This window comes from Heloderma suspectum, chromosome 11 (assembly GCF_057233095.1).
Source record: "Heloderma suspectum isolate Gila_16-S chromosome 11, 16-S_ref, whole genome shotgun sequence".
NCBI lineage: Eukaryota > Metazoa > Chordata > Lepidosauria > Squamata > Helodermatidae > Heloderma > Heloderma suspectum.
The window spans coordinates 22,285,970-22,306,145 of record NC_139468.1 but is presented as its reverse complement, the minus strand read 5'-3'; the positions used below and the strand labels follow the sequence as shown (position 1 = coordinate 22,306,145).

The following is a 20,176-nucleotide window of genomic DNA, read 5'->3' as shown; positions in this document are numbered from 1 at the left end:
ATCTACATTGTTCCCCAAGAAAATAGGGACTAGACACATGGATTTTTCAAATGGAGACAGTGGTTCCAGATGCCACAATCTGTGCCATGCAGCAAATTATAAAGTTGCATCATGATGCAATGAATGCATAGACAAACAGTTCAGAGGCTCTTTGTTGTTGTTCAGTCGTGTCCGAGTCTAGGTTTGCCATAGCTTTCCTCCCAAGGAGCAAGCGTCTTTTAATTTCATGGCTACAGTCACCGTCTGCGGTGATCCTGGAGCCCAAGAAAATAAAATCTGTCACTGCTTCCATTTCTTCCCCTTCCACATGCCAGGAAGTGATGGGGCCAGATGCCATGATCTTAGTTTTTTTAATGTTGAGTTTCAAACCAGCTTTTGCACTCTCCTCTTTCACCCTCAACCTTTAGATCCTCTTCACTTTCTGCCATTAGGGTGGTATCATCTGCATATCTGAGGTTGTTGATAATTCTCCCGGCAATCTTAATTGTGATTCATCCAACCCGGCATTTCTCATGATGTACTCTGCATATAAGTTAAATAAGAAGGCGACAATATGCAGCCTTGTTGTACTCCTTTCCCAAATTTGAACCACTCGGTTGTTCCATGTCTGGTTCTTACTGTTGCTTCTTGACCCTCGTACAGGTTTCTCAGGAGACGGGTAAAGTGGTCTGGTACCCCCATCTCTTTCAGAATTTGCCACAGTTTGTTGTGATCCACACAATCAAAGGCTTTAGCGTAGTCAATGAAGCAGAAGTAGACGTTTTTCTGGAATTCTCTTGCTTTCTCCATGATCCAGCGAAAGTTGGCGATTTGATCTCTAGTTCCTCTGCCTCTTTGAAACCCAGCTTGTACTTCCGGTAGTTCTCGGTTCGCATACTGCTGAAGCCTAACTTGTAGGATTTTGAGCATAACCTTGCTGACATGTGAAATGAGCGCAATTATACAGTAGTTTGAACACTCTTTGGCATTGCCCTTCTTTGGAATTGGAATGTAAACTGAACTTTTCCAGTCTTGTGGCCACTGTTGCGTGTTCCACATGTGTTGGCATATTGAGTGCAGCACTTTAACAGCATCATCTTTTAGGATTTTAAATAGCTCAGCTGGAATACTGTCATCTCTGCTAGCTTTGTTGTTAGTAATGCTTCCTTAGGCCCACTTGACTTGACTCTGTAGGATGACCGGCTCAAGTTCAGTGACCGCACTATCATGCCTATCAGGGGCATTCAGATCTTTCCTGTATAGTTCTTCTGTGTATTCTTTCCACCTCTTCTTAATCTCCTCTGCTTCTGTTATGTCCCTGCCTTCTTTGTCCTTTATCACGCCCATCTTTGCACAAAATGTTCCCTTGAGATCTCCGATTTTCTTGAAGAGATCTCTAGTCTTTCCCATTCTGTTGTTTTCTTCGATTTCTTTGCATTGTTCATTTAAAAAGGCCTTCTTGTCTCTCCTTGCTATTCTCTGGAACTCTGCATTCAGTTGGATATATCTGCCCCTTTCTCCCTTGTTTTTCGCTTCCCTTCTTTCCTCAGCTACTTGTAAAGCCTCATCAGACAGCCACTTTGCTTTCTTGCATTTCTTTTTGTTTGGGATGGATTTCGTTGCTGCCTCCTGAACAATGTGACGGACCTCCGTCCATAGTTCCTCAGGCACTCTGTCTATCAGGTCTAATCCCTGAAATCTATTCCTCACCTCCACTGTATATTCATCAGGGATATGATTTAGGTCATACCGGAACGGTTTAGCGGTTTTCCCTACGTTCTTCAATTTAAGCCGAAATTTTGCAAGAAGCAGCTCATGATATGAGCCACAGTCAGCTCCAGGTCTTGTTTTTACTGACTGTATAGGGCTTCTCCATCTTTGGCTGCAAAGGACATAACCAATCTGATTTCGATATTGACCATCTGGTGATGTCCATGTGTAGAGTCACCTCTTGTGCTGTTGGAAAAGAGTGTTTGCTGTGATCAGCGTGTTCTCTTGGCAAAACTCTATTAGCCTTTGTCCTGCTTCATTTTGTACACCGAGGCCATGCTTGCCTTATCCCGGTGATTTCTTGACTTCCTGCTTTAGCATTCCAACCCCCTATGATGAAGAGGACATGTTTTTTTGGTGTTAGTTCTAGAAGGTGTTGTAGGTCTTCACAGAACCGATCAACCTCAGCTTCTTCGGCAACAGTGGTTGGGGCATAGACCTGAATTACTGTGATGTTGAATGGTTTGCCTTGGATTCGTACTGAGAACATTGTATTGTTTTTAAGATTGTACCCCATTACTGCTTTTCCCACCCTTTTGTTGACTATGAGTGCTACTCCATTTCTTCTAAGGGTTTTTGCCCACAGTAGTAGAAATGATGGTCACCTGAATTAAACTCGCCCATGCCTGTCCATTTTAGTTCGCTGATTCCCAAGATGTCGATGTTCAATCAACTTGCCATCTCATGTTTGATTCATTTACCTTGATTCATTGACCTGTCATTCCAGGTTCCTAAACAATATTGTTCTTTACAGCATTGGATTTTCTTTTCACCACCAGACACATCCACAGCTGAGTGTCCTTTCGGCTTTGGCCCAGCCGCTTCACTCTTTCTGGCACTACTTGGAAATACCCTCTGCTCTTCCCCAGTAGTATATTGGACACCTTCCGACCTGAGGGGCTCATCTTCCCGCGTCATATTTTTTAGCCTTGTGATACGTTCCATGGGGTTTTCTTGGCAAGAATACTGGAGTGGATTGCCATTTCCTTCTCCAGTGGACCACATATTGTCAGAACTCTCTGCCATGACCTGTCCGTCTTGGGTGGCCCTGCACGGCATAGCTTATGGCTTCACTGAGTTACGCAAGCCCCTTTGCCACAACAAGGCAGTGATCCATGAAGGGGATCTTTACTGGAGTAATAAGTAGAGGAAAGCTGGGTCTCGACCAAATTAAACTTTATGGTTAATTTATTCCTGCTGAGACTCTGATCCACTGGGACCTTTGAGGTTAAGGTCTAGCAGTTTCATTGGCCCTAACAAAGAAGTAATATGATCTGTTATAATTGCATCAGTTCAGCTGCTTCCCATGCTACAATTGTCAGCTTAAAGGACGATGCCATTTTAGTTTTGTGTGTGTTCCTTTTCAGCCAGGAAGCAGATTGCCAACTTCTCATATCCTCGTTACCAGTTGTGTGTCTTTCTCTTGCTGTGTTTTTGCAGTGCTAGTGGCCAATGAAGCAATTTCAACTTCATTTTTGGCAGATTTTTATTTTTATTTTGCTTCCTAGGAATCCCTCCTTCTGTGGGCTGAAAGTAGGCCTGGTGGAGAAATCACTTAAATTCCTGGCCTCAAATTTTTGGAAGCCATAATCATTTGCTCTACAGAGGACTGAAAATATATTTCTGATTCCTAGGAAAGAGCGTCAGATTTTTTACATGTCCACTGCAGATGGTATGGAAATGATTCATTCTTTCACAATCACATGTGAAACAGACATGGGGCCTTACTTCAGTGGCTAACAACCATTTAAGATGCATTTCCAGGAGCTTTGTTCAGTTTTCCGATAATTCCTTGTATTCCTGCTGCATTCCCTTTTCCATATATCCACCTTTTTGTTCTGTAGATAGTCTGGTGTATCCATACTTGAAATATAGAATTAAACAGAAAATCTGGGAAATTGAGGCCCAATAAAATCTGCCCTGTCCTTTGCAAATCGCAATGAGTGGAAACATAGGCCTGATTATTTCATACAGAGGTCAAAACCTTTGGAGGCACATTTGGAATTTAAGGAGAGTATCATGGGCGCTCTCACAAAATGGCAGCTATGGGGACTTGCCCATTCACAAAATGGCTGCCATAGTGGGCATAACCAGTCAGAAAACACTCATTTCCAAATAGGCAAACTGGTGAGACTAAAAGATAAGTAACTTACCCAAGAACCTAATTACAAGCCACAGGTGGATTCTAAGTGCAGCATATAAACCTCCCAGTTAAATTTTTTTTAAAAAACCCTTAAGAAATAAAATAAAAATCAGGAGGAGCAGAGAGCCTGACGAGAACCAAGAGAGGTATCTGCGGCACCATGTTGGAGACCTGAGATTTAGTATCGCTCCCAGATAATAGGCTGAGTTATACTTTGAGAACACAGTTCGTGACCACTACAAGACTGGATAATATTAGCTGTGAAATTCGGCTCTGTATTTGAAACTTGGGAGAAAACTTAGGCTAGCAACTGCAATCCTGTAGCCACTGAACTCCATGTAGAGATATATAGGACTGAATGCCATTGAACTTTAAGTAGATATGTATGGGACTGCACAGTTACTCCATTATTTACTGTTTTGTCAGTTGTACGACATTCAGAGGGAAGCTTGGTTCAAGAAACTTCATCTGACTATGGACAAACCTGTGGCATGTTAATTGGTGCTTTTTAAAATTAAACGATGGATAAAAGCTTAACAAGGACTGTTGCTAAATTTGTAGAAAGGCTGAAAATATTGTTGCCAATCAGAGCAGACAACATCAGCCAGATGGACTAGCTGAGCATGAGGAAGCTTCATCTGTTCACAGTTGAGAACCCACTGGTATATGATGGCCACTAGGTTAGAAGGATCTTAACAATGCAATCCTACGCATATTTGCTCAGAAGTAAGTTTCACTGTATTTAATGGAGCTTACGCCATAGTAGGTGTGTATAGGAACCTTTTTTTCCTGTCGAGTTCTGCATTATGCCAGTCAAAACCTATTGGGGGCCCTCATTCTAACAGTGGGTATAGGCAGAGCCAAAAGTGGGTGGAGGATGAACCAATGTGGGTGGCGTTTTGCAAAGTGAACAGATGTCTGTGTGAAACTAGGCTAAGGTCTTCATGTGGCCCTCTGACCAAAGGTTCCCCTCTCCTGGATTACAGCCTAAAAGGACTGTGGGAAAATAATGGAGGAAACGATGATAGCAGAGACATCCTGCACCACGTTCAGTAGCACTATGCCTCTGAATACCAAAAGCTGGAGGAAAATAGGAGATGGCTGCTAGCGTCATCTCCTGCTCATAAGCTTCCAGAAGCATATCTGGCTGGCCGCAGCTAGAAATAGAATGCTGCTCTGATCCAGCAAATCAAATTCTTATGTTCTTACACTTAAGCTGTGTATTTCCAAGAAAAAGTTTGCAATCTCTGGAGAGCCCCGTTTATTTAAAAGGTCTAATTTCCCCCATCTTGACAGAATTTCAGTATTAGGCAGCAATGGCAGAATGCTTGCAACACCCACAGAAAATAGCTCTAGTTAAACACGTTCTGTCCAACACCACAAATTACCCACAAAAAATTCCCCTTCTTAGACACACATACAGACTATTCGCTCAAAGACTATTTCTGCCAATGCCATGTAAAACATCAGAAGACAAGACTGGGAGGGAAGGGAGAAATCCAAGTCATATACTAAATCAGAAACTGATCAACCAAATTGCCTCGAAAGTGGATCAGACTTGCAAACTTATCACGCAATGTTTAAATGGAGGGAAAAGGAGGGTGTCTCGACTCAAAACTGAAAGGTGGATTTTACCAAGCTCCCAGCACGTCTCTTCCAAAAGTATAACATGTTCATTATAATATATACAGATTACAGCATTGGATTCTCTCAGATCTTGCATCTGAATGTGACTCTTAAGGGCTTGAGTTGCATTTGTGTTTATTTTCTTTTGAGCACTATTTTATATACCCTTCCTTTATGCAGACGTTCGTTTTGGAGGTACAAATCTCCCCTCAAAGTTGTATTATTATTTTTTCAAAAAGCAAAACCAGTGCGTGAAGTCACGCAACCCTTCAACTTGTGTTGTTTTAAAAACAAGAGACCCAAATGGGTTCAAATAAACATTTACTATCAGTATTCATTATGGAGCTAATCAAGTGGCAGGTAGACAGGAATGAATCTGGAGTTTACTTGCTCTCCCTGTCCCAATACCTGTAGAACACGGCTACCTGAAAGAACATAGTTTTACAGGATGGACAGGTAAAAGACTAGCTCATTGGCAGGCCCTTTAAATTTAATTACAAGCATTTTGATTTAATTATACGTTGTTTAATTTAAGCAAATGCCATTTGTGAAACACAACAAAAATAGAAGAGTTGGGCAGAATTAACAGCTTTTGCAGTCTGATCCTCACCATGTTTATGCAGAAGTAAATGGAACAATGATCATGGTTAGTATTTATGTAGCACGTATCTAGTTTTCAAAGTGCTTCATAAACATCTTAAAAGCCTTCTATGGTAGGGCAGTATCGTTATCCCCATAAGCTGAAGATGGGTTTAGTCCGAGAGAATAGTGGCTTGGCTAAGGTCATCTAATGAGTTCACAACTCAGGTGCAATGTGATTCAAGGACTTCCTGGCTACTCTTAGCCACTCGACTACTCCAGCTCTCAATTGGACACCAATGCTATTTACTTCCAAGTCAGCTTGCTGAGCACTGTAGCCGTAAAGGCATCCCAGTGCTACATGTATGTGCCACTATACATGCTGCCATGTTATCTGCCCAGCACAAAAGAAGTAATGCTGCTGATCTCTTAGCTGCAGTTAAGCAATCGAGAACAGGCCACAAACTTGCACACTCGCTTCCCCTCCCTCCTGTGCTCTCTGGAGCAAATCCTTCCTCCCTTCTTCTGTGATTTCAATTTAGTGTCACATCTGCATCAACATAATTAATACTACCAAGATTCCCTTCTCACCATTTAGAAATCTGCTACATAATAGAACTGTGCATGCATTTGGGAACAAATTAAGGTAATTGAACCAAATTGCTCTACGTGGTTCAATTTTTATGTGTTCTGGAACAAATGTACAGAGAAATGAATGGGTATGAATGGCAGTCCTAGTCTCGAATCCCAATTCTGCCATTTGGGGATAGGGTGGGGGCTTACTGCTCTTCAGCAATGGTGATGGCAGCAGAGCTATTTCTGGTAGCAGCTCCTGGTGGTTGCCATGTTATTTACCCACAATGCCCTGGATGTTCTCCCATTCCAGGGCATTGTGGGGGGAGGGGTGGAACACTGGCTGCCCACAAAACAAAATATGGCACCACCAGTTTCCCCACACACTGAACAATGCATTATCTGGAGCACTGCGGGTAAATAACATGGTGGCTGCTATGCAGTGAGGGACAGTTCTGTTGCCACTGCAGACAGCACAAAAAACAAGGTTTAATACTATGCCAATGGGGGGGGGGAGAGAATATAAGTAATAAAATGAATGCTCTTTTAATGAGTGGATAATTAAATGTGATTTTTCATGCATGAATAATGAACCAAATGTGGTCTTTACTAATAAAACAAATGGCGAACCACTGCATAATCTGGTTAAAATGACAACCTGGAAATCTCATCCCTTCATATGTTCCAAGACAGCATGATAGTGAATAGCTACAGTACTTCCTTGTTCTTCCTCTGTCCCAGGGCTTTTAAAGGGAAAAATGGGATCTCCACTTTGTGATTTGGCAACCCAAAGAACAGTGTATAATAAAATAAGAGAAATGTTGATCATATTCTACAGTTACATTTTATTAATATGTTTCTACTCTATTATTGGAGCTCCGAAGAGTCTTTCAAGGACTCTTAGCAAGAACTGCCAACTTTTTAATGCTTAAAATATGAAAGAAAAAGAGAGAGAGCAACCAATTACATCCAAGAATATTGAAGGATGGTATTACAGCTGTACGGTATTACAGTTATGATACATCATATGGGTAAATATATACATCATGCATTTTATTTTATTTTATTTTAAAAACTTAAATATAATGATGCACATATACAAAACACTTATGTAACAATAACAACAACTTATAATAATGGTGCATAGTAAATTTGCATTACCTCAATTCCTTTGAATCCACATAGGAAGTAGTTGTGCCACAAAGGTTTTGTTCTGTTAATCTCAATGTTATTAGCATTTGTACTAAAATCCCTAGAAAATGAAAAACAGAAAAGAACGTAAGTCTAGAAGGGTATCAATAGGTTTCCTGCTTTCAAAAATATAAATGGACTGCTGCTGCCACCTGCTGGAAAAGGAGCAACACAATATTTCTTTGTCAACGTGTTTTCAACAAAACATTATTTTCATCAACTCTGGCTTCCCACCCTTCTCTCTTGCTATGGTTTAAAAGTTTGGTGGCCTAAAATTATAGTCTAGGTAAAAGTAAATTATGAAGGATGCAACCTAAAATAAAGAGTTATTGGTGACCTTTATACTCCTTCCTGTGGGATTCCCTACATAGGGGTGCTCTTCCAAATAGCTTGCTCAAGAGCTGAGGACTAAAACTGCTTGTACAAATAATTATACAAATACTTGTAAATAAATGAATACTGTTATTATCTAAGGAGACTTTTTGATAGGAGGCTGCTGATGTGATTTTTAAAAATTATTCATTCTGACTGTTGTCAATCAGCTTTCTGTTTTCCTTTTTCAATTTAATACATTTTATTGTATTATTGTTATTTGATACTTGAATCATTAGCCAACACAAGGGCCCACAGGTGGGCTGGCTGGCAGATTATAAATTATGGTGGGGAGGGGAATAATACATAAAATATCTTCAGGATTACACCCAACCAATATAACACTGCTATTGTAGCTGCAATGTACATTGGGCAAACACTACAGCAGTCTTCCCAAACTGGTGCCCTCCAGATGTTTTGGACTACAACTTCCAGCATTCCTCTTTTAATGTTGTTTGCAATTATAATAAAGCAAAAAGAGGGGGGACTACAAACACCACCACCACAGTACCCCCACAAGGCATATCCATTTGAAATAAGTATTCACAAAACAATTTAAAAAAACAAAAAAAAGATGTGACACTTGTTTCAAATATATCCATTAATATAAGCAGACCATATATCTAAATATCCAGACAAAATTGATGACTGTAGGATATATGTTCAAAGGCAGCAAGAGCAGACTTCAAGCAGGCTTGAAGTATAAGTCTCTTTGCAATTGTTAGGGCTCTGAGTCCACTTTTGCTGTCCATCTATTGATCCCCACTTCATAGGGCTGTAATTTAAAAGCACATGAGCATCCACAATTATCACAGCTTTTTCAAGAACAACATTTATGCAGGCAGTAACTTCCAACCAGAAAGAAGGCACCACAGGGCATGCCTACATCAAAAAGTGGATTTTATTAGTATGTTAGAGAGGAATGGAAAAGGGAATTGGAATGCTGTATACAGCCTAATCAATGGAAAGTTGCCTTAGCTTCCTATGTACTATTTCTTAGCTGCCTATGTACTATTTCTGTAGATTTAAAATGGAGGTTGATTCAACAAAAATTGATGTTTCGTGTATATCGGATGCCATAGAGGCTGGTTAAGAAGAAGCTGGCTAGCTCTGCTAGATGCTAGTGCTGTAATGCAGACAGCTTCCAGAATTCCTGACCCTTGGCCATGGTAGCTGGGTCGATGGGAGTTGAAATCCCATCCAGAGGGTACAAAGGGAAAGCTGCACTACAATATTTAAGAACTTGAAATAAGACCCTACGAGGAACCTGTTGGACATTTCTCCATCGCTGCCACAAGATTCTCACTAAGGAGGGATTGGGAACAGGCCACTAAGGAGTGATTGGGAACAGGCCTCAGATTTATCCTACCTCCTCTGCTCTCTTTTCTTTGGCCCTTCCCTGCTCTCTTCACTATGAAGAGAGGAAAACAGGTTTAATTTTAGGGTCAGGGGAGAGCCTGCATTCAAATAACCACACAGTCTTTCAACTTGAGTTGCCCCTTTCCTCACACAGAGAGAGGGGGAGGCACAGAGAGGGGAACATGAGGTTATGGTCTGCTCGCACACCCTCTCCCCAGAGAGAATTCTGGGTAGGTGAAAATAATGTATGGCCAGGCCATAGTTTTCTTTATAGCCCAGATAGTTTTTCCATTTTTTAATGCTTCTCAGGCAATGCAATACCACAAAAAGGAGAAATTACTCTTAACGGAAATCACGATTTGTGCTAGCAGTTGTTATTGTTTGCCACACAAAGTAAGTTTGCAGTCAGCTGCTTGCTTCTCTCCCTCCTCTCCAAAATAAACACAGATCTCTTTTCTTCTGTGCATTTTCTTTCTTTTAAAAGCTCAAAAACAAAGCAATAAACCAAAGAGGGATGATTATATGGTATTATTTGTTGCCCCATGGACTAAAATGTTATGATTTGGGTATGCAGACCATTAAAATTGTTTTGCAGCCTCCCTCAAACCCAAAAGACTGAAAGAAATGTTGTCTTCTAAACTGGCACATTCAATTCAGGCATCCATCTTCATAAGCATGATACACTATAATTGGGGGAAACAAATAAAGGAGTTAGAAGGGGGAAACTGCTGCAAAGAGAACAAAAAACTGACATTGTCATTATGCCCTGGAAATTATCAATACCATAATCTTATCATAGAGTTGCCTGAAAGAAAGTAATCCTTTTGAGTTCAGCTGCGGAAGATTTTGGGACCCAGTGTTACTAATCAAGAGACTCAGTTCTTATTTTAAACTGATTAATTGAGCCTGTACATACGACAAAACTAACCCAAGGTGAGCGCTCTCATCCTGGGGTAGTTTGGTCATCTGTATCATTCTGCAAGGCCTCCAGTGCAGATGTGGGATAAGAGAAGGGCCTGACTCTGCAACAGGTTGAAGACTTACTGTAGGATGTGTCCAGTCCAACAAGTGTTGTTATTATTTGGGGGATCTGGAGTGCGGGACATCTGCTACAGAAAATCATCAGGGGATGGCCCTGTCCACATCATATTTCATGACCCATCACTATTTTTGCTCCAGTTCTGCTTTTCTTATGCAAATCTTTGTACCAATGAGTTTTTCACAATGGATTTCGATCAGTGTCTACCATCTTCCTAACTATCAAGAGCTCCTTGGAGGCCTCTCTCAGTCTAATCCAGTAGCCAAGTCCAGACACAGACAAAGGGATTCCTTTCCAAGCTTTATTCTTCTTTTATAACTTAACAACTCTACAGGTGGCAACTAGATCTGAGCAGCAGAGTACCTATGCCCTAAGTTGGAACAGTTGGTCCCAGTTTGAAAGGGAATCACTGGCAGACCCCTGAACTTAAGGACTAGGGAGAGTCCCTCCCCTTTTCCCTTGGATCCTCTGGGCGCAGCCGTTGTTTGCGTGCCAAACGGGCACTACGCCTCCTTTCTGCGCCCTCCATTTGGCGCCGCTCTCTGCGTCAGCGTCGCGCATCCACCATGTCTGCTATCCGCGCTCTGTCACTCCCTGGACTGCTATCTAAGCTAGGAATGCTGGTGGGAGGAATCTCCGTCAGCTGTTGGCCCTGGGAAAGAGGAGCGTGCTCCTCTCCCAGGAGTGACTGCTCTTCCTCAGAATCAGAACTACTCTGGGATTCTATGGGCTCAGTGTCCACCCTGACACTAACCATCATCTCCCAACTCCATTCCCATTATTAGCAGCCCTTTTCTCTGATAGTGAATTTGTTTTACACCTATGACCTATTCCCCACAAACACTTCCCTTATTTCTTTTTAATGACACTTTGGGCACAATCTTATGCATGTTTACACACAAGAAGTCCTACAGTTCCCACCGTGCTAGTTGTTGGCTAGTTCACGTTTGGTTATTGTTGGATTTTTAAATTATTTATTTATTACATGACATGACATTATTCTGCCTTTCCTGCAAGGAGCCCAAGCAGCTGTGATGAGCTGCTGCAGCTTGCCACCTTCTCCCCACGGTACTGGACTGCAGTGGGTCAGAGTGACCGCGGACAACAGCCCAATCTGATAAGACAGACAACTCCCACAGGTCTGTAAACTCGCTGGGCTGCTGGAAATGAGCAGGTAGGAATGCTTGCCAAACACCGACAGGGAGGATAAAAGGGCAGAAGAGAAAACACTTGTTAAATAACTTACCTGTGTGACCATCTGTATGATACCCATGGAACAAGGGTGTTTCAATATACCAAAGTGACTCACCCACACACAACAGCATAGATGGTCCTCCTCCTATGGTAACAGGGTGGATTGTTTTAAACCAAAGTGATTTAAACCACCATATTAAATCAAGTTTAACACTGAAACTTCTTCATATATTTCCTGAACAATGCTGCAGATCTGACCACTAAGCCATGTGAATTTATATCTAAATAAAGTATTATTTCACTGTTTCTTTCTTTCAAGCAGGCTTTGCATCTCTTTGGGTAGTATCCAACGCTGCACTACCACAAACATAAATGATGTTGTGCTAACATAAACGATGGGATTTTCTATACGAGGCATTTATCATGCGCTCACTCCCTGCTCATGGTTCTTTACAGGTTTTTAGACGATGTTGTTTTGCTTCTGTTTTTAAAGAACACTTTCAATACGTTTTTTAGAGCTGGGAAAGTGTGGTGTTTAATTGTAAAACCAAAAGAAAACACCTTTTCTACTTGTGTATTTGTGCTATTCTGCTATACCACAATGCTGCCTAGAGGTTATGTAGCAGAAAAGCAGGAAAGGAAACTCTCTTCCTGTAATGATCAGCTCTCAATTCTGCGATGCAACCGAAAGTAGATACAGCAGATTAACAGCCTCCTGTAGAACAACTCCATCTGCAGCTCAATGCCAATTGCACTTGCTGGCACAATGGGTTTTCCGTGACAGGGACATTCTGGATACATTCTAAGCTGCCCTGTCTCAGCACAGGAACACACTAAACTCAGTATTTATTTATTACAGGACTGGATGACTTATTTTTTATTTATTATTAACACTTATATACCACCTTATTTACTAAACAGCCATCAAGGCAGTGTACAACGATTTAAAACAATAAAACCTTAAAACAATTTAAAAAAACCAAGGACATTAAAAAAACAAAAGAATTTCAAACATAAAAACTGCATAACAATGATGATGATGATACCCACAATAACAAGTTTAAATTACTGGGAGATGGGAAAGCCTGGATAGAATCTAGCCATTCTCATATTTATGAGTAACTTGTTATTCTAAGCACTAAGGGGCTCTACAACACAAAAACATCACTGGAAAGCAGCACAGCAAAACCGCACTGCAAGCGTTTTGGGCCTTATTCCCATCTCAGCATTTAACACAACTGGTTTGGGAAATTAACTTGGTCGAGACACTCCATTGGCTCAGCTGGATCCAACTGCCATTTGGCTCATCTTATTTATTTATTTATTTATTTATTTACAATATTTATATACCGTTCCATATCTATCTGCTCCTTCTTAGCTGTTGTTCTCTTTTATCTCTTATCTTTTATATTCTTTTAAACTGTTGTGCATTTTATACCCTAACATTTTAATATGTGCCTGGGAGGACTATTGGGCGACTCAGGGGGTCGGGGAGGTGCCACCATAACTGTGGTCACGGGCAGGGGGAGGTATGGCGTTGGGGGTTAACAGGCCAGCTGAGGAGAAGAGGGGCTAGACACCTTACAGCTGTCCCCTCTTCTGGTTCTTCCCCCAACCTGATGGTTCCTGGCAGCCTTACCAGCCTGCCCTCGGGTCTGGTGGTGCTGCTGCTGAATGCCAGGTCGGCCCAAAATAAAATCTCCCTCATCCATGATTTGATTGTGGATGAGGGGGCTGACCTGGCATGTATTACTGAGACCTGGGTGGGGGAACTGGGAGGGGTCACTCTCTCCCAGCTGTGCCCTCCTGGGTACTCGGTGCAGCACCAACACCGACCTGAGGGTCGGGAAGGGGGGGTTGTCGTGGTCTATAGGAATTCAATCTCCCTCTCCAGGCTTCCTGCTCTTTCAAGTGCAGATCTTGAGTGTTTGTACCTTGTTACCCGGGACAGATTAGGGATTCTGTTGGTGTACCGCCCACCCCGCTGCCCATCAGACTCCCTGCCTGAGCTGACAGAGGTGGTCTCGGACTTGGTGTTGAGGACCCCTAGGATGATCGTCCTGGGGGATCTCAACTTCCATGCCGAGGCCGCTGTATCCAGGGCGGCTCAGGACTTCATGGCCGCCATGACAACCATGGGGCTGTCCCAACATGTCATCGGCCCAACGCATATAAAAGGACACACGCTTGATCTGGTTTTCTCGACTGGGCAGGAGGATGGTGATCTGAAAGTGGAGGAATTAACATCTGTCCCTTTGTCATGGTCAGATCACTTCCTGCTGAGGTTTAGACTCCTGGCGGCCTTTCCCCTCTGCAAGGGTGGGGGACCTATTAAAATGGTCCGCCCCCAGAGATTAATGGATTCCGATGGATGCCAGAGGGCTCTGGGGGATTTTCCTGCTGGTATGGCTGGTGCTCCTGTCGAAGCCCAGGTCGCTCTGTGGAATGCAGAGATGACTCGGGCGGTTGACACGATCGCGCCCAAGTGCCCTCTCCCTCTGAGCAGAGCCCGGCCAGCTCCTTGGTATACACCTGAGCTGAGGGCAATGAAGCAAGAGGGGAAACGGCTAGAACACAGGTGGAGGAAAACTCGTGCTGAGTCTGACCGAACACAGGTAAGAGCCCACTATTGAGCCTACTCTGTGGCGGTGAGGGTGGCAAAGAGACAGTTCTTTTCCACCAGCATTGCATCTTCTCAGTGTCGTCCAGCAGAGCTTTTCTGAGTGGTTTGCGGCCTGTTACATTCTGGGCCAGGGAGAGAGACAGTGGAACCCTCGGTAGCACACTGTGACAAGTTTGCACAGCACTTTGAGGATAAAGTCGCTCAGATTCGTCATGAATTGGACACCACCATTAATGCAGTTCCATTGGTAGAGGCGTTCAGAGCACCGTCTGGTCCAGTTTTATTGGATGAGTTTCAGTTACTGAGGCCTGAGGATGCGGACAAGGTGCTTAGCCAAGTCCGATCGACCACTTGTGTGCTTGACCCTTGCCCTTCATGGCTTATTAAATCAAACAAGGAGGGGTTGTCCGGCTGGGTCCAGGAGGTTGTAAATTCCTCCTTGAGAGAGGGAGTGGTGCCTGCCACTTTAAAAGAGGCAGTAATTAGACCACTCCTGAAAAAGCCTAACCTGGACCCAGAGGATGTTAACAATTATAGGCCAGTGGCCAACATCCCCTTCCTGGGCAAGGTGCTTGAGCGGGTGGTTGTAGGACAGCTCCAGGCACTGTTGAATGAAACGGATTATCTAGATCCATTTCAATCGGGCTTCAGGCCTGGTTTTGGAACGGAAACTGCCTTGGTCGCCCTGTGGGATGACCTCTGCCGGGAGAGGGACAGGGGGAGTGCGACCCTGTTGATTCTCCTGGACCTCTCAGTGGCTTTCGATACCATCGACCATGGTATCCTTCTGGATAGGTTGTCTGGGTTAGGAGTTGGAGGCACTGCACTACAGTGGTTCCGCTCCTACTTGGATGGCCGATTCCAGAAGGTGGTGCTGGGGGATTATTGCTCTGTGCCATGGCAATTGTGCCATGGGGTTCCACAGGGCTCTATTTTATCCCCCATGCTGTTTAATGTCTACATGAAACCGCTGGGGGAGGTTATCCGGAGGTGTGGGCTGAGGTGCCATCAATATGAAGATGACACCCAGCTCTACCTCTCTTTCTCATCAAAACCAGGTGAGGCAGTGGCTGTTCTGAATCAGTGCTTGGGCACGGTAATGGACTGGATGAGGGCTAATAAACTGAAACTCAATCCAGACAAGACGGAGGTACTGTTAGTGGGTGGTTCGTCTGCCCGGCTAGGTGATATTCAACCTGTTCTGGAGGGGGTTGCACTCCCCCTAAAGGATCAGGTTCGTAGTTTGGGGGTGCTCTTGGATCCAAAACTGTCACTTGAGGCACAGGTGAACTCAGTGGCACGGAGCACTTTTTATCAGCTTAGGCTGGTATACCAACTACGCCCTTATCTGGACAGAGATAGCCTAGCTACAGTTATCCATGCTCTGATAACTTCTCGTCTGGATTACTGCAATGCGTTATACGTGGGGCTGCCTTTGAAAACGGTCCAGAAACTTCAGCTGGTCCAAAATAGGGCAGCAAGATTGTTAACAGGGACTGGCCTGCGAGCTCATATTACGCCAGTACTTTTCCAGCTGCACTGGCTGCCAGTCCATTTCCGGGCCCGATTCAAAGTGCTGGTGTTAACATTCAAAGCCCTTAACAGCTTGGGGCCAGGTTATCTGAAGGATCGCCTCCTCCCATATGTGCCTGCCCGGACCTTAAGATCATCATCAGCGGCCCTTCTCCGTGAGCCCCTGCCAAAGGAAGTGAGGCGGGTGGCTACTAGGAGGAGGGCTTTTTCTGCTGTGGTACCCCGGCTCTGGAATGAGCTCCCTAGTGAGGTTCGCCTGGCGCCTACGTTGTATTCCTTTCGGCGCCAGGTGAAGACCTTTTTATTTTCCCAGGCATTTTAGCATTTTAGCTTTCTAAATTTTTATCTTTGCTGTTTTAAATCTGTATTTTAAACTCCTGCACTGCTGCTAGGTTTTATTGTGGTTGTATTGTTATATTGTGGTTTTAATGTTCTATATATTTTAAATTGTTTTATTGTGTGTTGTTTGGTTTTAATTTTTGTGAACCGCCCAGAGAGCGTCGGCTATTGGGCGGTATAGAAATGAAATAAATAAATAAATAAATAAAAAATAAATAATATCTAGATTTCAGAACAGTAAACACAAGAGATAAAATAGTAAACAGATAAAAAGATTAAAACACCAAATTAAAATTTATGCTATTTTAAAAAACAGAATACCAATTAAAACTGTGACAGGTCAATTAAGGAATGCCTCCTGGAACAATGCAGTTTTCAGGAGGTGCTGGAAACAGCACAGTGTTGGTGCCTGCCAACAGGGAATTCCAAAGAAAGGGGGCCACCACACTGAAGGCTCTTCTCCTGGTGGACTCGAGTTGGGCCATAGGCCCATGTGGAACCACCAGGAGCATGCCCTCCAATGACCTCAGTGGCCGGGCAGGTTGGTTAAGAAAAAGGCCCTCTCTCAGGTATCCTGGTCCCAAGTTGTTTAGGCCTTTGTACACTAGCACTAAAACCTTAAACCTGGCCCAGTAGCGAATAGGCAGGCAGTGCAGTTCCTTCAGCAAAGAAGTTACATGCTGAAAAGCTTCTGACAAGAGACGAGCTTCCTTGTCCCAGACCTGCAATTTATTAATAGTCATTCCATTTTGCTGAAGCAGAGGGAGAGGTGAGGCAGCATGGCCGACTCCAATGGCACTGCTGGGACCAACTACTGTTTGGCTCCTCCTCCCCGAGTCCTTCCTCCCTCAGTCCTACCATTCCATATAGTCACAAAACACTTATGTAAATGTATGAAGAATGAGTATCTGGGGCTGCAGTCCTATACCCACTTACCTGGGAGTAAGTCTGTCTCAATGAACTCAATGGGGCTTACTTTTGAGTCGACATGCATAGCAGGGGTGTTTCAGCCCAAGGGACAAATTCTGTTTCAGAGAAGCTCTCAGGGAGTGAATACCAGCAGTGGGCGAGGCCGAAGACGAAAGTGACAGGGCCGAAATACCAAACATCCCAGCATATTTTAGCTTAAGGCTGTTACTGCCAGTAACTAAGCCTTAGGAGAGGCATCTCAACCTTTTAGAATGAGGAATGAACTGCACAAAATCTGGAAAACCATCAAACAATTGTCAGTCTGGGGGGAAATGGCGGGGGCCACAGGAAAGGGTGTGGCCTTCTGGGAAATCACGGAGAGCCAGATTAGGACCCCAGGTGGGCTGGATTTGGTCCTGTGCCTGAGGTTCTGCACCCCTGATGTATAGGACTGCACTACAAATTTGCTTGTTTTCCTATTCCACTTCCAAGCTGTGAATTTCCATGGTTTCAAACCTTTTTCCTTTTATACTTTTATCTATTAGATTGCAAGTGGACAGGGACTGTATTGTTTTTTAATTGTTGTATAGTGCCTATAAACCATAAGGTGTAATATTAATAATAATAATAATAATAATAATGACGAGGAGGAGGAGAAAAAGAAGAAGTGAAATAAATAGAACACTTACGAGTACAAAGGGTTCGTATTGGCCAGATGGATAACTGGAGTGCTTAGAGGTTCAGCTGCTATAAGTATATCTTGCTCTATGGCCATTGGGAGCACAGCATAACCACAGTAATCTATATGTTCACCTACCAACAAAAATATTAACAAGGTTTTGAAACAGTCTGGAACTCATCAGCAACAGCAGAATAACCCCTTTTCGTCTGAATAAATAGGACATGGTATGATTCATACATGAGCCATTTTCTATCAAATATATTAGAATATACAGTTTACGTATTGGCCCAGTTCAGGTTTTATTTATTAGCATTATTTATATACCACTTCTCATTTGAAACAAATCCCAAAGCAGTTTACAAGAGAATAAGAACAAACAAAACAAACAAAAAGGACCACACGCGTACACACACAATAGTATACACAATAGTATGATGGGTTTGGTACAAAGGTAATTCATGGCTCGGGGGAAGCTAAAGCAAACATATATATTTTCAATAAATGCCTAAAACATGCCAGTATAGCGGCCTGATGTACCTTAGAGGGGAGGTCATTCCACAGGGTGGGTGCCACTGCAGAGAAAGGCTCACTCATTCCCCCTTCCCCTGTCCTCCTCATTCATGACCACAAGGAGATCTGAAATTTCTGCTTCTGATTGTAAACAAACCACAGTTCCCCATGATATTCTAACTCGGAGAACTGTTTAAGTTCTCTGTTTAAACTATGGTTAGTGAGAACAAGCCAGGGTCAAATGAAATGAGAAATATTCTCCAGTATACCTAATGATATCAACAGGAGGTTTGGGGTGTGGTGTCATCAATAGGCAGATGACACGCAACTCTACCTCTCGTTCAAATCTTCACCAAGGTTGGCCGTAGAATCCCTGTCCAAATGTCTGGAGACGGTGAGTGGCTGGATGGGGAGGAATAAGCTGAAGCTGAACCCTGACAAGACCGAGGTACTTTTGGTGGGAGACAAGAGGAGGCTGGGGGATGTTGACCTGGTGTTGAATGGGGTACGGCTACCCTTGAAAGACCAGGTCCGCAGCCTGGGGGTCATCCAGCTGTCCATGGAGGCTCAGGTGTCAGCTGTGAGCCGGACAGCGCTGTATCAACTCCATCTGATACGGCGGCTGCGCCCCTTCCTTCCCGACCATCTGCTGCCATCGGTAGTACATGCCCTGGTCTCCTCTCGTTTAGACAACTGTAATGCGCTCTACGTGGGGTTACCCTTGAAGACGGTTCGGAAGCTGCAGCTGGTACAGAATGCGGCGGCTCGCCTGATTAAAGGCAGCCGCTGGCGAAATCACATCACTCCAGTGCTGAAGGAGTTGAACTGGTTACCAGTTGTTTTCCGGGCCAAATTCAAGGTGTTGGTTTTGACCTTTAAAACCCTCTATGGTTCCGGCCCAGCCTATCTTAAGGAGCGCCTCCAGCAACACCACACAGGCTGCTTAACAAGATCAGCCTCGGATGGCCTTCTCTCTGTCCCATCAGCCAGGACAGCAAGACTGGTGGGGATGAGGGAGAGGGCCTTTTCTGTGGTGGCCCCCACTCTGTGGAACTCCCTCCTTAGGGAACTCCGCCATGCCCCCTCTTTAATGAGCTTCCGCCTGCATTAAAAACGTGGTTGTTCAGGCAGGCATTTGGGGTGGGTTAGGGTATTTTAGAAAATGTTTTTATTGTAGAATTTTATTGTTTTAAACTGTTTTATTATATGTTGTACATCGCCCAGAGTGGCTGGGTGACCAGCCAGATGGGCGATTAATACATTTAATAATAAAAATAATAAATAAAGATAGAGCACATGGTTCATTTCCATTCAGTGGTAAATTTTGAAGTGCGGAGGGCTCATTATGAGACAGTCCCCATAGCCACAACCCCAAGGAGAGTCCAAAAATTCAGACTAATCTGTATCTACAAACCAGTTCTAGCCATTTTATTCTCTACCAGGAGGAGGACTTTTGTAAAGCCCATTCTGGTCTTAACTGCCCATTCAAAACCAAGCCATCCCAAAATATTTTGTATTACAAAAAGAAACAATATATGGTTGCTGGGAAATTCCATTTCCTCCCAACTACTGTGAGAATTGCAGCTATGGTCAGAGGGAACGGAGAATTCTGAGGGAGTGGCAGATGATGTCAGCATCCCTGCTAATAAGAAACTTAGTGCTGGCACTATGTCCCTGTGAGCTCTGTCTCCACTACATCACTGCTCCCATTTAGAGGAGATCAGGTAGCAGAGCTTAAAAAGAGCTTGCCTGAGA

General features: G+C 43.6%; 1 protein-coding gene across 3 annotated transcripts in view; it reads right to left on the bottom strand.

Moving 5' to 3' along the window:
• Window positions 1–20,176, bottom strand: part of GALK2 (galactokinase 2) — a 102,525-nt gene that overhangs the window by 75,950 nt on the left and 6,399 nt on the right. For all 3 annotated transcript variants that reach the window (XM_084817136.1, XM_084817135.1, XM_084817137.1), the window contains exons 3-4: window positions 17,919–18,042; window positions 7,832–7,922 (exon numbers count right to left, since the gene is read on the bottom strand). In XM_084817136.1, the coding sequence (XP_084673262.1) occupies window positions 7,832–7,922; window positions 17,919–18,042 (215 nt within the window). The remainder of the gene's footprint in view (window positions 1–7,831; window positions 7,923–17,918; window positions 18,043–20,176) is intronic.